At 40.1% G+C, this 15,510-nt stretch overlaps 1 protein-coding gene across 5 annotated transcripts in view; it reads left to right on the top strand.

The window, feature by feature from the left end:
• The window catches only part of LOC122528408 (disintegrin and metalloproteinase domain-containing protein 10-like), a 198,200-nt gene that overhangs the window by 36,020 nt on the left and 146,670 nt on the right, over positions 1-15,510 (top strand). For all 5 annotated transcript variants that reach the window (XM_043653479.1, XM_043653478.1, XM_043653474.1 and 2 more), the window contains one exon: positions 10,780-10,933. In XM_043653479.1, coding sequence (XP_043509414.1) covers positions 10,780-10,933 — 154 coding nt within the window. The remainder of the gene's footprint in view (positions 1-10,779; positions 10,934-15,510) is intronic.

Genomic DNA, 15,510 nt, shown 5'->3' with positions numbered 1-15,510 from the left:
ATTTAACGTTACGTAAAAACGCTTTCGTACGTTTCGCCAGCCTCTGAAATATTCGATGGAGCGCTCGGAAAACCGCATCCGGCAGCGGCGATGCGATTCACGAAAATGAATCTGCCGCCTCTTTGCCAAACTTTGCTATAGCCGCGCAACTCTATTTAATTCGTAAGTAAATTTAGCGCGTTCAGTTTGAAAAACGTGGGGAGGCCGGGTGGCGCCGATCGCCGACCGAGGTTTCGATAATTGAATCGCGCTCATCAGCGGCCGTTTAAAGGGAATCGAAAACAAGCGGAACTTTTAATTACGTAGTTAAAATTTTACACCGACACGCCGGTAACGAGTGCTGTGTGTAGCGCATGTGAAAAAAAGAGAAAGAAAAAAAAACAGAAAAAGCAGAAAAAAAACCTGGAACCAACTCAGAGGCCGAAACGTGGATGTTCGTTTTCATGTAGCAGGCATACTTCCAATGTACACACCGAGCTAACTCCGCTGTGGCTGACCTTTAACGAGTTATTCTACTGCGCGCGATTCAAGTCGCGTTTCATCGCGGACTGCTCGGCTCACCGTGCAATCCGACGGTCGAAATTATAAAATCGAGACAGTCAATTTGTCGATACCTCGATTGCTTCCAGTACGAATTTATCGGGTTGGGGGGGGGGGGGAAGGGAAGGGAGGACAGATGCTTTCGATCGTGTCTTGTAAAAGTCGAGTTTCGTTGCATTCGCAATTTGTCAATTTTCCTCCCTCCTTTTGTGATATGTAAGCGTTTTTAACGAGACGTTTCATAACGAGATTCGTGTTTCTTTGATACAATGGTTGTGGAAAGAACGAGTGAGAAGGCAGCTGTGTACTGTTGTAATTTTAGCGAAACCAACGAAAAAACGATTGAGAGTAGAGTACTAATAAAGTTACGAAACGATGATCTGTTGCGAAACCTTATTACTTATTACTTCGGAGCTAACTTCTCCTCGTACCGACGAGTCTAAATTTTTTTTAATGAATTTCTTCTTGCTGGAAGCCCTTCTTCCTTTCATCTCGTTGCACAACGAGACGTTTCATAACGAGATTCGCGTTTCTTTGACATCGTGTGAAGAAGAAGCAAAAAAAAAAAAAAAAGTAAGAAAGAAAGAAAAGAAGAAAGAAAACAAGTCGTCTCTATCAAATTTACAAGCAGCAGAAATTGAATTCGTACACGTGTCTTAAGTCGGGAGTGGCGAGCGTTAATAAATAAATGGCAAGAAAGTAGATCGCGGGAAGTCGTCGGCAAAGTGTTTCGTGAAACGCTCGACTGCATATCTCGGCCAAGAATTTGTTGCGTACTTTAATGCGTCGTAAACTAAGAGATACGCGTATAAAAGAGGGAGAGTGAGAGAGTTAACCGCGCTGGTAAATGAAATACAGCGCACGCAACGCTGAGAAGGGTGCCGGGTTAGCTCGGACTCGTCTTAATTGTTTTAGCAAACTCTGTCGAGAAACTGACATGGAAATAACGGGATAGAAAATACGCGTTAACATGCAAAACTCCAATGAAAAAGAAACGAGAAGGTAATTTGTATCAAAAACTGAGTCACCGTCAAACGTAATAGTCAACTAGCAACGATACATGTCGATATTCTTGCTCGGGAGAATTTGAACAATAATTCACTAATTCTCTCAAAGCACGCACGAAACGTAATGGAACTGTCTGTAATATGAATAATGAACGAACGATAGAACCGATCGAGAGGCTCGCGAATCTCGCGAGAATTTCACCCAAGATACAATGCCTCTGACTCACTTTCAACAGTTGACGAATATAAAATTTATAAAAGGAACTGTCCGCGTTAGAAGAAACCGCGATAAAAGTGGCTCAACGTCTTTCATAAAATAGAAATTAATTGCTGGAACCTATGAACGACCAACGTAGCACTTTATTCGCCATTATCTTCAGTTAATATATGAATTAAATATTAATTTAAACGCTACTGTAACGACATTTTACTTCTTTATATTGATACCTTTATATTTATACCTTTTCATCGTTGCATTTACAATTAATATCTTCTCATAATTTAATACTATACGCCTTTCTCTGACTTGTACAAAGAAATTGCAGATTCTATAAAATTTAAAAAGATTGCCATTTATGATATTGCGATAAATTATTGTGTCTGTTTCTTAACGAGCCAGATACTGTACAACGTGCAGGAATTTCATTCTCGCGCGTGTGTTCTTCACGTTCATTCGTCGTATTCAATTTGCCATCACTTTTCTCTCGAGATTTCGCGTATTGTTCGTGAGAAACGTGGAGGAAAAGTCGAAAATCGTAGCATAGCTTTCGAAATGAATGGTGGGGGATGAAAGGAAACGCAGTCAGCAAGGCTGTAAATCCGCCTTGCACGGGGATTACAAGATGCTGAATGGACTAGTTTCCATGGTTATTTAATTCATCACTGGACCCGCTTTTGTAAGCAATTTTTTCCTACCGCGACTTCATTTTTCTTGAAAGAAAATACCAGGGAAACTGGTACTCGGAATGTTGGCCAAGTTGGACCGCTGTTCCTTTAATTATCTGACAATTCGCTCTTCATTCACGGCCAATTGTACGTTCCTTTGACTTTTGTAGTATTATAATTTTATAATAAATACGTTGTATTTATATTTGAGGAGTATAAAAATTCCACATAATTCTGCATGTGCACTCCCGTAGATGAATCTTTTGAGAAACGTCAATTTATTTTATTATTACCAAATATTCGAATATTCCACAATATTATCCAAATGCTTGAATAAGTGTGACATTCATTTCGAATTACATAGATCTAAAATGCTACTGTAATAACTATAAAATCTTATAATCCCGTCATTCACGCTTCTAACATCCAATAAAATATTATTAAACAATTCATTAACATTCTTCCCATATGTTTTCTACAAAACGTTACTTCTGTGTTTGATATATTTTCGCAAGACCGTGTTCTCTCGAGGTCATCGGAGAATCACTGGATGAACCCGGTTCGAGTAAGTTTGACGTATCGTAGATAAAAATTGAAGGATATAAACGGAACGATGCTCGCGATCGAATTCTATGAATCTCGCTTGGATAATACTTTTCAAAGAAACGATTTACTCCGGGTCCCGGATTCGGGCTATTTCCTTTACAAATAAATGATCAGTCTATACCATGTAGCTTGTTTCAACTCTGTGTCGGTTCGAACCTCCGTTAAATATTTTATCGGTCTCCGAAGTTCCAGCCGCGTCGTTGGTTCGCGCGCGTCGAGTGCTCGTTCGCGTCTGCTCGTTCCAACGGCAAGAAAAAAGGGAAGAGCGTGGGAGAGGGAGGAGTGTGGGGCAAGAGAGAACAAGCTCGAATGCTTTTTATCCATTTAGCACGGTGTTAATCCAAAATCCATGAAACATGATGGTAGATCAAGATTCCATTTCCCTTCGACTCCCCTTTTAGCCATCGTTGCTCGTTTATCCTCTTTCCACCTGTCAGCACGATCGGGAGGTGTTTGGTGTGACGCGATTCTATCTCCAGATAACGAGTAAATCGACTGGAGAACACGAGATGATTGAGTTGGAAAAGATCCTGGCCCGGTGAAATCCATACGAGAGCTAACGCCAAGATCGAATTTATAATATTTATAGATTTTCGAGAATACGTTTTAAATGTTTAGAAGTATTTAATAATTCAGTAATTTTGATTTAGCAATTTAGAACTTAGCCATTTGGTTAATTCAGTTTTTTTATTTAAATTTTACGTTCTATTAAATTTTCACAATCTGGAGATTGATTGTAATTTCTTTTACAATTTGCGTGGAACTTATTGTTAGTTGAGTTATAATGATGAGCTGAATATTTCTTAAATTCTGAACTCTTAGAAACAAGCGCAAGTAATTTAACTTAGCGTCACGTACCTACATATGTAACTGTTCGGATTAGTCAAAAGAAAACATAGGTATATAATTTTTTATAGTTTTATGCATTTTTATAATTTCTGTGATCCTTACTCTGTAGATTTCCGACTTTGTGAAACAAGTCTGAGTAACTTATTTGATTACCTAACAGCTTGGTTAGCAGATTCGCTCTCCCCCCATTCGAGGAGCTCAATTTCAAAAATTTACACAAAAAGTACACGAAGGCAAAATAAACGGCGTAGATTTACCAAACAGCTATAATTTCCATCTTCGCTTGAAATCAAACTCCGCGGAAATTCGGAGCCGCGTTGACAACTGCGGCGGAAAAGTTGGAAAACTCGACTGGTGGCCGCTGCTGTGGCGCCGCGGTTGTGGATATATCGCCGACACGTTCAAGTTTCGATTGCAGTTGGCTTTAGCACCGAGAAAGAGAGAGAGAGAGAGAGAGAGGAGAGCAACTCGCGGTGAATTCTGCCCGTCCCTCGCAGAAAATTGCACGCGAAATTCGTCTTAGTTTCCATACACGAATTTCCTCCCCTATTTGTCACGGGGGTGTGTAGCGAGGGCTACTTATTTGTACACGTCCCGTGACCATGCGCTCGCTACGATAGAACGCAACTGCGCTCCCAATCTACCAATCTAGAGAGAGGAATGATCGATTCACCTACGGGGGTCAGCTTGCTTCGACGAGACATTAGTCCTCGCGCTGCGTTTCCAACTCACCCTCCGACATACACACATACACACACACACACACACACACACACACACACACACACACACACACACACACACACATGTACGTATGTACGTACACGCGCATACACCAGGTACGCTTTCACGGATACACACGAATATTCCGTGAAACTTGATGTTGCGACTATTCTGTTACGTGGAGGACGTTGGCAAACGTCTCTGCAGAACGTTTCGGCTGTTTGGCGAAATCGACTGGTGGCTGGATTCGATATTACTCCGTCAGAAAAGTAATTTACGGCGTCGTTCGGATTTCATCTACACGGTTCTTCGAAATCGAACGATTCATAAAGCGAGATAAAAGCCGCTCGCCGACTATTTCCCTGCGTGTACACTCCCGTTCGCAAGTGGATAGAGAGAAAGAGAGAGAGAGAGAGAGAGAGAGCGAAATTATCTTCGGAAATGTTCCACTTAGAAATTATTATCCGATTTGAGTGTCACTATCATCCGATTGAAAGATACGTAGAGATTGTTGAACCTAAAGATACATAAGTAAAAAATTCAATGTCATAATAAAGAAATCTCTTAATAGTGATAGTTTCAATTAATTTCGAAAATTGTACTATTAACGCGTTGATCGTTAATAACTGGTATTAATTTTTAGAAAACGATTCAAGTAAAATAAACTTTTCTTCAATATCGTGCTTGTGGAGGGAAATCCAAGAGATTCCTTTGATAGCTTTTTTATCGTTCCTCTGTAGCTAGTATTATTTTGAAAAATTTGTGATAAGCGTGGTCTTTTTAATAGGTTAATCGTTAATTTCAACTATTCATCGTGTTTCGTGTGAAACCGGAAAGTATTCTAATAGTAATACGAACGGAAGTGTACGTCCAGTTCTTTTTTTTTTTTTTTTTTTCTCTTGTCACGACACACAGAAAGGGGTCAACGGGGTTGTCAGTCCTTCGTTTTATCAAATCTCCCTGGCCCCCTCGCCTGCTCCTTTTAGCGAGTTTCGCTGCTTCAGGACGCTGGCAGACGGGGCCAACTCTCCCGGTAGCGATGTAATTGGGTTTGAAGAGAAAGAGGATGGAACTTTGAGACAGTTTCGGCTTGTAAGACAAAGAGGCAAGTTTAAAGCTTCTGCTGAAAGCAGTTTACACGCCGGCCGACCTGTTAAATAGCCTGGTTTCCTCGTTCGTTCCTAAGATTTCGCCTTCCGCCTTTGAGCGATAACATCGCCATTAAATTTCTCACACTCTGCGAAAAGAATCTAATTCTAATGTCGTTCGAGCGCGAGTGGCTTGTTGATTTTACTGATTGCTAGGCGTTATCTCCTTACGCAAGGTAATTCTCCATGATAATTGCCAAGTTCTTTTGACGATACAAACCGTCGTTTATATGAATTTCATTTACTTAGACTGAATCTGCAATTGATTAGATAAAATTCATGCGAGTGAAAAATTATTGACAGTGGAGAGACGATCGTTGGTTGTGTAAAATATTTGTCTTTCGACAAATTCATAGAAAAATGTATGTTACACAAAGCATTCTGAAACTTTATTAAAACTTAAATTAGATATTGCAGCCTGTTAGATAATTAATTGTTTAAATATTCTGCGAAATATACAATACCATTTGAAAGTTTGGAGCATCCATCACATTCAAATTGAATGCGATCATGACTGGACTGCGGATTTTAACGCGTCGTTGTAAGAAAAATTCAATTTTAAGGTACGCAAAATTGTACAGAATTGTACGTAATAGAATAAAATGTATAAAACACAATAAAATATCTATGCCGCGTAAAATAAAATTCTACCAGGATTCTTCTCTTTCAATTTTATCTTCAATAATGCGAATTTGTATGAAAATCCACAATCCAGCCGTGAGAATCGCGTCTCATTACAATATTAATAAATTCTATTTTACGTTCTCTTTCTCGTTTCGTCGCAAACGCGTCTACGTCGATAAATAATTCACTGTTTAACCATTTTAAAGCGACAACTCGCGACAGACGTGCTGCCAGTCTCTTAGCATATTTCGTCGAGTTCATTGGAAATTCTCGCCGCAACAACGACTCGTCTACGGAAGCTGCGACAAGGGCCGACGCGCAGATAACCGGGGCGGACGGTGTCACTCAATGGTGCGCACGATATCCGGCGGAAATGCCGGATAAATCTGTCGGCGGGCGAGTGACCAGAACGATCGCCAGATATCCTCGCGTGCACGCGCCACCGAAAATTTAGCATATCGATTCCACGCTTGGACGCGAAATGCCTATCGGGGGTGAATGTTTTCCTTTTCTCTCTCTTTCTCTCTCTCTCTCTCTTTTTTCCACCAACTACGGTTCCCGATCGGCCGATTATAATTGCATCGCGCCGATTGACACTGATTCTGATATTGCGACGCTTCGAAGCCGCTCGAACGTCATTAATGGGATTTCAACGGGGCGGCGCGTGCGATTTCGCGACAATAACACGGTTATGGTTACGATAATGGCTGGCGACAACGACGGCGGAACTAGCGACAGCTCTATTTTTGTGTCGAGCTCGTGACGCAATATTGGTCTAGTACGCGATACTTGGACAGGATGGACAAGTTGTGAAAGTCGGTGCTGTCTCGTCGAACTTTAGATTGCCTAACGAAACGAAACGAACTCGATCCTTCGTGGTCCTGTGTACACACTGTTTGATTGAATTTTAGTTTCTAGCATATCCACTTTCGATTCTGCCAATGCCCAGTTTGCCTGAACGAAAGTTTATTTCAGCGAATCTTGCTTTTAAATCGCGTATCAAATTTAAATGCGTTGATCTTGTTAAGTTTATTAAGAGAGGCGATTACTTTTATTCCTTCCTGATTTTGTCGATTTCAATACAGGCCACAAACAAAAGTCAGATTACGATACAATATATTCTCAATAATATTGCGAATATCTCTCAGCTTGATGCGAATTTGCAAGATTTGAGAAATAGAAACGTACATACTTCGTCCAGCCAAGAATCTTTGACGAATACTGATATTTGTAGAAAATCCCGCCCGTTGACGGGACTACCCGATTAAACATTATTCTGCATTGCGACAGTTGCCGCTGAAAAAGCGACATTTCATAAATTCGGTCGTTTTGGTAACTGAGCATCTGGCCACAACAGATTTTGAACGCTATTGTTATCGCGGACATGTTGAAGCGGTTGAAGTACAAATTGCCACGCGAAAGCTGGAAAACTTTGAAGTGGTGCTCATTGCGCGTGCAAGGTGCCGACGAGCAGGCAATCGAAGCTGATCCAACGAGCGTGGAACGAGAACGTAATTCCAAACTCAATTCGAACGAGCTTTGGTGGGGGGAAAAAAAAGGAAGCGTGCCGTAAGTTACGAGCCCGACTTGCCGCGACCGATCGAACTCGGTTTGAAGAGCGGGAAAGCATCGGCGGGAATGGAAGTTGGCGCCCAATTGCCCGTCGCAACGGCAAATATTTGAAGATTAAAAAGTCGACGAGCATTTATTGTCGGATCGGTGTAAAGTGATGCAAGTGACCGGCGTCAAACGTTCGCAAGGTTAGATAGTCTAATAACGACTTGCAGCCACTTCGTAATGGAAGCGTCTACTGAAAATATTCTTCGGTCGTTTTTTTTCTTCTTCCGCGAAATTCATTCGAAATTTTCCGCAATTCGAGGAATTTCTTTTTTTTGCTGCGTCGCGCTTCCTTTATTTTGTTTCAAGTTCTAACGTGAAATTGGTAAGACTGACCGATTGAGACTTCGGTCATTATTGTTTCGTAACAACGTGCACAATAAATTACAGTGAGGCGCGCAATTGAACCAATAACGATGAGAAACTGTCGATACTTCAAACTTTACTAGTTAGACTACTTTATAAGTTCGCGGAAAAAGAGTCGCGCGACAGTTTATTTGATCTCATTTTAAAGCGTGAAGTCTCTACTTTGACAGTTGCGAATTCATTCCTTTCAAAGATGTTCTTACATTGTGTAACGAATGGGAAAGACAAACGTCTTCTGAAAATATTGGAAACATTTATTCACGGCTATGCTTGTCACGGTCTTAACGATTGAAATTTTCTCTTTACGACGATCTCTTGTCATTTTGTTGAATTTTGAACATTAGTGTTAGACGATGATGTTCAAGGATCAATAAAATGGCAAATTCCTCGAAAATTGTACAAATTTTGTGGAATTGTTGTAAAGGACAGACTTTAATCTTCAAATCTAATCATGAAAAAAATTTTTCCATGACTGTTCTTATGATATTACAGTGTGAAATATCAAGTTTTCATTGGTTGACTTATGTTCTACATTCAGTTTTCAATAGTTTACATGAGTCTAGTTCTAATCGAAAATTGACGGAGGCAGGACTTCGATTGCGGATTGGACACACAAAATTTGTCAACTCGCGTTTCTCTCTTTCTTCCAACGACATGCGTTTGATTTCGATTCAAGACTGGGCCGACTAATAATCGAGAGTTCAGCTAGCGCGTACTATGGGAACGCGTATGGTAAACTAACATAATAGTTAACAAGCTGGAACTTGCGGCACATGGGACGGGAAATTATCTAAGCTACGTTCTCTGGTAGTCTAATATCGATTCGCGTTCACGGTTTCCGAAAATTAATAATTGCCACCTATCGACAAGTATGCGGGGAGCAACAGCTGCCGAGGCTAATATTGAATTAACAGGGAGCCTCGAATAGAACAGAGGCGCAAGAATTTTCGATGGTGCTCCGATGAGAATATTCGCGGAAGGTCGCCCGTGTTCGATCGATCACCTCGTGCTGGTGGTAACCTCCCTCGCGAGGAGAAAGACGACGTTGTGGAATTTCCCTCTTTCCTTCGACGACGACGACGACGACGAAGAATCGCGAGAATTGATCGCCGTGCCTCGGAGAAATAAGTCAGTGGCTTTCGTTTCGGACCACCCCGCGATATTATGAAAGCAGAACGATAATATCACTGGCTCACAGTGGTTGCGAACGCGAGGGAGCTGTCGGAATCGTTACGGGCGTTGCGTGCGGTAAATAGATAAATGCCGACTAAATGTAGAATAATCCCATGCGTGGTCAGATATTTTTAAGTAGAACGAGCCTGTTAATGGCCAGACACCTTGAGGTAAAACGAGTCCGCACGTGATCAGACATCTTGAAGACAGGGCGCGTCGAATCGAGAGAATGTATTACCACGGAAATAATTTGCATTTAGATCCCTCTCTCGACATTTCAGCCGGGGAGATCCTGCGCTTCACCCGAGCTTTTGCAACTCTTCTGCAAAATTTCGTGCCTGGAATTATGTATCATTTCCTGGCGATGCAGAGACTATTTCGTGGTTGATTCGGTATTAAGAGATATTGTTGTTTATTATTAGATTGAATTCTGCTTTTTTTTTTTTTGGAATTTTCTGTTTCTGACAAACCTGCGTTGATTTCAACCGAGTTTTGTGTGACTGATTGTCTTAAATACACCAGCAGCGTACAATCGATTTAATGACTTTTTTTCTATATCTTCTCTGCAGTTTTAAGAAACTTTGAATGGAAAAACATCGAAGTTAAGAGATGCATTTATTTTTCGGAATTAAATCAAGCTTAAACATCGAGGACGGTTTGGAGAACTCAGAATTTTCTTTTAGCATTTCAATAGAAATTGACGTGCCATGAACATACGAATTCTCGAACTTGCAAGAAATACGCTACCTGGGATGAGACGTGAATTGTTTCAACATCTCAAAAGCGGTCAGTTGTTTGCGATGGTTGCCAATGTTGGACAATTCAGCCTCGTTATTCCCCGTTGGTTATTGGCAAACTGTCTAGAAATAGCAATTTGTAGACCCTTATGGGAAGAAAGTGGAAACGTAGACTTGAAACTCTTCGCGGTTACCAATTAGAGATTTTTAACAATTGTCGCAAGTACATTGAGCAGAGATTTCAAGAGCAAATTCATACAATCTGTTCGAATGGTATTTTTATTTCCACGTCAAATCAGGAATGAGAAGATAGCGAGGATCATAGATATTTATGGTTATTATTAAACAGTATCCTTGCACGTCCGAATTATTGAAAAAGAAAGATGAAAATCGACAACGTGGATCCGAAATATTTATGCGAAATGATCCATCTTTTTTCGAATATTCAACGATTCAGTCGATAGACGGTGAATTTAATCTGAAACACTTTTCTCGTGCTTTCAGCGATCATTCATGGCTCGTACATCAGACACTATAGCGCCGTTTGGTACGACACGGCGGCTCTAAGGGAACATCGCAGCAGAAGTCGTCGTGACACTTCAGCTTCCGGGCATCCGGGTGACGCGACGCTGAATCTACGTCTTCACGCTCTCGACAGGTTCGTAAAACCACGTACCACTCTTTGCTCCCGACGTATATACGTGCAGAAAAGAAAAAGAAATCTGCCGGCGATGGTAACGCGGTCAACAGGGGAATGAGAAATAGACGAAGAACAGTGGGGCGGGGGCTGGAGGGTGAGAAAGAGAACGAGAGAGAGGAAGAGAAAGAGAGCTTTATCGAGAAAAATTCTAGTTTCTCGCTGCTGTCAAAGGCGGAATAATCTATGGACGAACGGCCGTTTTACCGGCACCTGGAACAGAGGAATATAAATTTTCATTTTGGATCAACGTCGACGGACAAACATTGGCCGCGATGTATAAATGATCTCGGTCGTTGGATGAACCCGCACCAATCTCGGATTTTACTAAAAGTCTGGTGAATATTCGAGTTTCTTCAACGATAGAGCGCGAATCACGTATAATGAGACGTATATCCTTTTTGTCTTAATTGGTTAATCCATTCGTATCTGAGAATGAAATGTCTCGTTCACAATAAATTTCAGACAGAATGAATTTCCATACGTTCTTTCAGGAATATCGATTTTGTAGTTAAAAGTTTCGATTTTAAATATCATAGTTAATTGAAGCTTCGATACTTGAACGATATCGACATCGTGAAGAAAATATTTGTAAAATAATAAAATATTTCTTTCAAAGTCTTATCAAGCTCGAAATTTTTGAAAGGAAGAATGAAGATAAAAGCATTAAATATATAAATAATACATGCAGAAAAGGACGTATATTTAAAATTATTTTAATGCATCGCTGAAAATCACATGACGCTGCAGCAACACAATATCGATCATCACAATATATATACAAAGTAAAATAATTTATTTGGAAAAAACAGAACATTTCTTTATTTAGAAGAAGAATTCACTTTTATCCGATTCGTTGGACGAAATATCTCGAGTTCTAGTGAAAAGACCAGATACTTTATCCAAAGTGTTACGTGAACGATATTACGTGGCGAGATATCTCGTCGAAAACGGCACACGAGCGACATTGCGTTACAAGATATCTTGTACAAAACGTATCACGAACGACATTCCACGGCGGGATATTTCGTCTACAAATGCGAAAAGATCAACCCTTTACGATCCATTGATTTCGTTAAAGTGTGGAAACGAGAAGCACGTTAATTTCAAAAATAAATTTGAACAAATCAAGTAAAACACGATTATATATACTTTTATAATTAAATATTTGATGCTCGTTAAATAAAACTTTCTGGAAGATATACTCTTATAGGCATAGCAAATTTGTTTAGGGCGACTGAACAATGAACTTGTTTAATTCATATACTCAATATGAGTATACGTATGAATATACATATGTATGTCCAAAATGTTTGTGGACCGCATAGGATTAAAATAGATCCATTAACTGCGAGGTCACTGAATTTTTATGCGGTCATGAATTGTCGTTCTGGAAAGATGTCCATATCAGAGTTGAGAAAAGTTTCGCAATTTCCAACGCGTTAGAGCCACGATGATTTTCTACGTGGTCGCGAAGTGACGCTAAGCAAACGTTAGTAGCTTAGCCCGTCACGTTGCACGGAGGTAATTATTTTGTGCACGCGGAGCGCACTTTCTTGCGAGGACGTAACTTTAGGAGCCTAACAGAGGCGAAGAAATCGACTAACCGCGACCTGTTTTGTTATATTTCCGGCGTCTGAAGTTGGACGTGCAGTTCAACGTGTCAAAATGAATCTTCGCGGACGGTTAAATAAATAAAATATACAGCGAACCAGTGAAATATTCAAGTGAAAAACTTTGGCTGAATTGGATGAGAATATTTAATTTTGACTCGGAGTCTTTAAAATCTTTCATTTATATTAATTACGTCGAGTGAAATTGCACGATCATTAAACCGAGCGAAGTTTCAGTAGAAATGGCTAAAGTTAGTTATACAGCCAACTTTATTTAATTGGTTAACTGTTAATATAGAATCAACGTAAGAATAGACAAAAAAATTGTTTCCAAAATTCATGAAGTCATTACACTTTTATTAGTGAAATTGCCGGATTGTTGCGCGAACAAGATTCCAGTGGAAATATCCAAACTTGGTCAGACCTATAAATATGTTATTTTATTCAGCTTATATACATATTTAATCTTTCGTGAAAGTTGACTCAAAACGTTATTTGTAGAAAGTAATCATGGAAAGTATTCAGAAAGAGAAAAATCGTAATGAATATTCAATCGTAAAGTTGTGATACTTTTATTAGTAAAGTTGCCAGGTTATTAAGCGAACGCGGTTTCAGTGGAAACATTCGAACTTGGTCAGACGTATAAATATGTAATTTTATTCGATATAATCAATCTTAATTCAAGTATTATATTCGCAAATTTGAATTTAAATTATTAATTGGTAAAAAATTAGATAAAACGAAGATTCGAATTATTCCTCGTATTGCATTATGCTTCAAATTAGATATACACTCGGCATGATCGCAGCTGCGTATAATAAGGCGTTCCGCGTGTGGAATATGAATGGAATGTGGCAAGGAGAAATAAACGGGAATAACGATAAATAATTCGTGAAATGAGGGATTTAAATAAATTTCCATAATTGAACAATTAAGTGAATTATTATACTGAAGGTGAAGTACTGCGGAAAATCGATTAGGAACGAACTATGATGTAACAGTTGCCGAACAAATCGCACCGTGCAGTAGATAGATGCATGTTTGGCCACTTGTACAGTCTCTATATATATGCAACTATCGTCAGCCTTATGTGACATTGGCTCGACACGGTGGCCATATGCCTCGTTGAACATCGTGATACACCGTCATTGTGTTGTCAGTGCCATCGACACGAGCCCTCTAAATCTCCACGTTACAGTCAAGAGATGCGACAGCTCTGTTTCATTGTCGTCGAACCGTTCTCCTCTCTATGCGCTACCACTTTGCTCGTCTTTTTCCTCCGTTCCTCTTGAAACTCACTCCTCGTTCTTTTCTCGTCCTTTTGAAGTAAAAAACTTTCCACAAATTGAAGAAAAACACGATAAACAGCGCATCATCGAACATTTCATCACCTCCAAAGTTTTTTAAACATTATTCAGTTTAAATGTCATAACATTATCAAAGATATGAAAATGTTGTTTGCCACGATAATTTAATCCTCGACTTCCACGAAACTCTGTGATTTTTTCTTTTTTTTTTAATTCTCATCCTTGATTTGCGTCCTATTTATAAACGACTCGACTTTTTCGTTTTTAACTCTAGCAACTCTTTCCCATTTAATTAAATAACTAAAAATATTGCAATGCATTCCTCTTAAATTTTTTTCAATACCGGTAGTGCATGACCGATGTTTTCATGTTCCTCTCCTGTGCCAGAATCCCCAATCTATTTCCTTCTAAATATTCCTTTATCTCAATCGTCAATTCTTTTATCTATCGATATTCGTTATTAACTCCGCCATTCTTCCGTTCCTTTCTCTCTCTCTCTCTCTCTCTCTCTCTCTCTCTCTCTCTCTCTGTTTATTTGATCCCTTATCGAAGCCATTCTTTACAGAACATCGTGACAACAATTTTATTCACTGGTAGTAGGGGGTAAAATAAATCCAGTTTTTCGACCTGACGGCTTATTCTACTTTTTCTCTACTCTCTATTCTCGGTCGTCGTTGCAGCCGCGACGGTTCCTCCGTCTTTCGCTTTTCATGGTGGAGCCGAGAGTACTTGGTCGATACGATGCAGAGTCCCCATTCGAGTCGCGGCCATCTGGCTCTCGTGCGTCGATTCTCCTTCCGATTCAGCCTCGAAAATCGAGGGAAATCACGTGCACGCCGGCCGAGACGCCAGGGATCTCTAATCCTGAGCATTTCGTGGCCCCTCGAGGATGCCCTCGCTGCCACGCTACTAAATTTCCCTAGATGTACGTACGGTGGAACGCCAACGGGGAAAAAATACCGGCGGAAAGTGGCGGTGAAACATACAAATGCGCGTTTCGCTCGCGGATATAGCTAACGTGCGGGAATAGTCTGGACCCGCTGGACTCGATAGAAAAATGACAAGAAACTGCCTGTACTTCTTTCTGTCAAAACAGATATTTAGAAAATCAACTTCTAGCCCAGTCGTCTTACAAATATTTTTCTTCTGGCAACAACAACTAGAGACAATAATAACGCCAGCTATTAATTATTTACAATTTCTTTCTTATTTATATGAACAATTTACAAATCCATTATCGCTTGACAATCTCGAAAGAAGTAAATTTTGTTCCGAAATTTCTTTCATCTCTTTGACAATTCGTGACTTACAGTGTAACATCGAGGAATAGGAAAATTTTCAAGAGGAGTACGAGAATTCTTACCTGAGAATTTTTGCTTTCGTACCGTTTCGGAATATTTATCCGTACAATTTTCGCCTGTATTTGAAATTTGTCTCCTCAACACTGACTCACTCTTGGTCCTCGAGTTACAAGAGTCTCGTCCTTTTTTTCGCATCGAAACTCGTACAACAAGAGAAATAGCGGCGATGCGTCGCTGAAGATGCTTTACGACAGAGTCTGTCCCGCGATTTATTGCGCAGTTTTATCATTTGTTCGTCTTCCGATTCGAGAACGGGA

The sequence above is a fragment of the Frieseomelitta varia genome, unplaced genomic scaffold (assembly GCF_011392965.1).
Source record: "Frieseomelitta varia isolate USP_RPSP 00005682 unplaced genomic scaffold, Fvar_1.2 scaffold_250, whole genome shotgun sequence".
NCBI classification, from domain to species: domain Eukaryota; kingdom Metazoa; phylum Arthropoda; class Insecta; order Hymenoptera; family Apidae; genus Frieseomelitta; species Frieseomelitta varia.
Note: the sequence above shows the minus strand (reverse complement) of the source record. Positions and strands in the feature narration are given on the sequence as shown.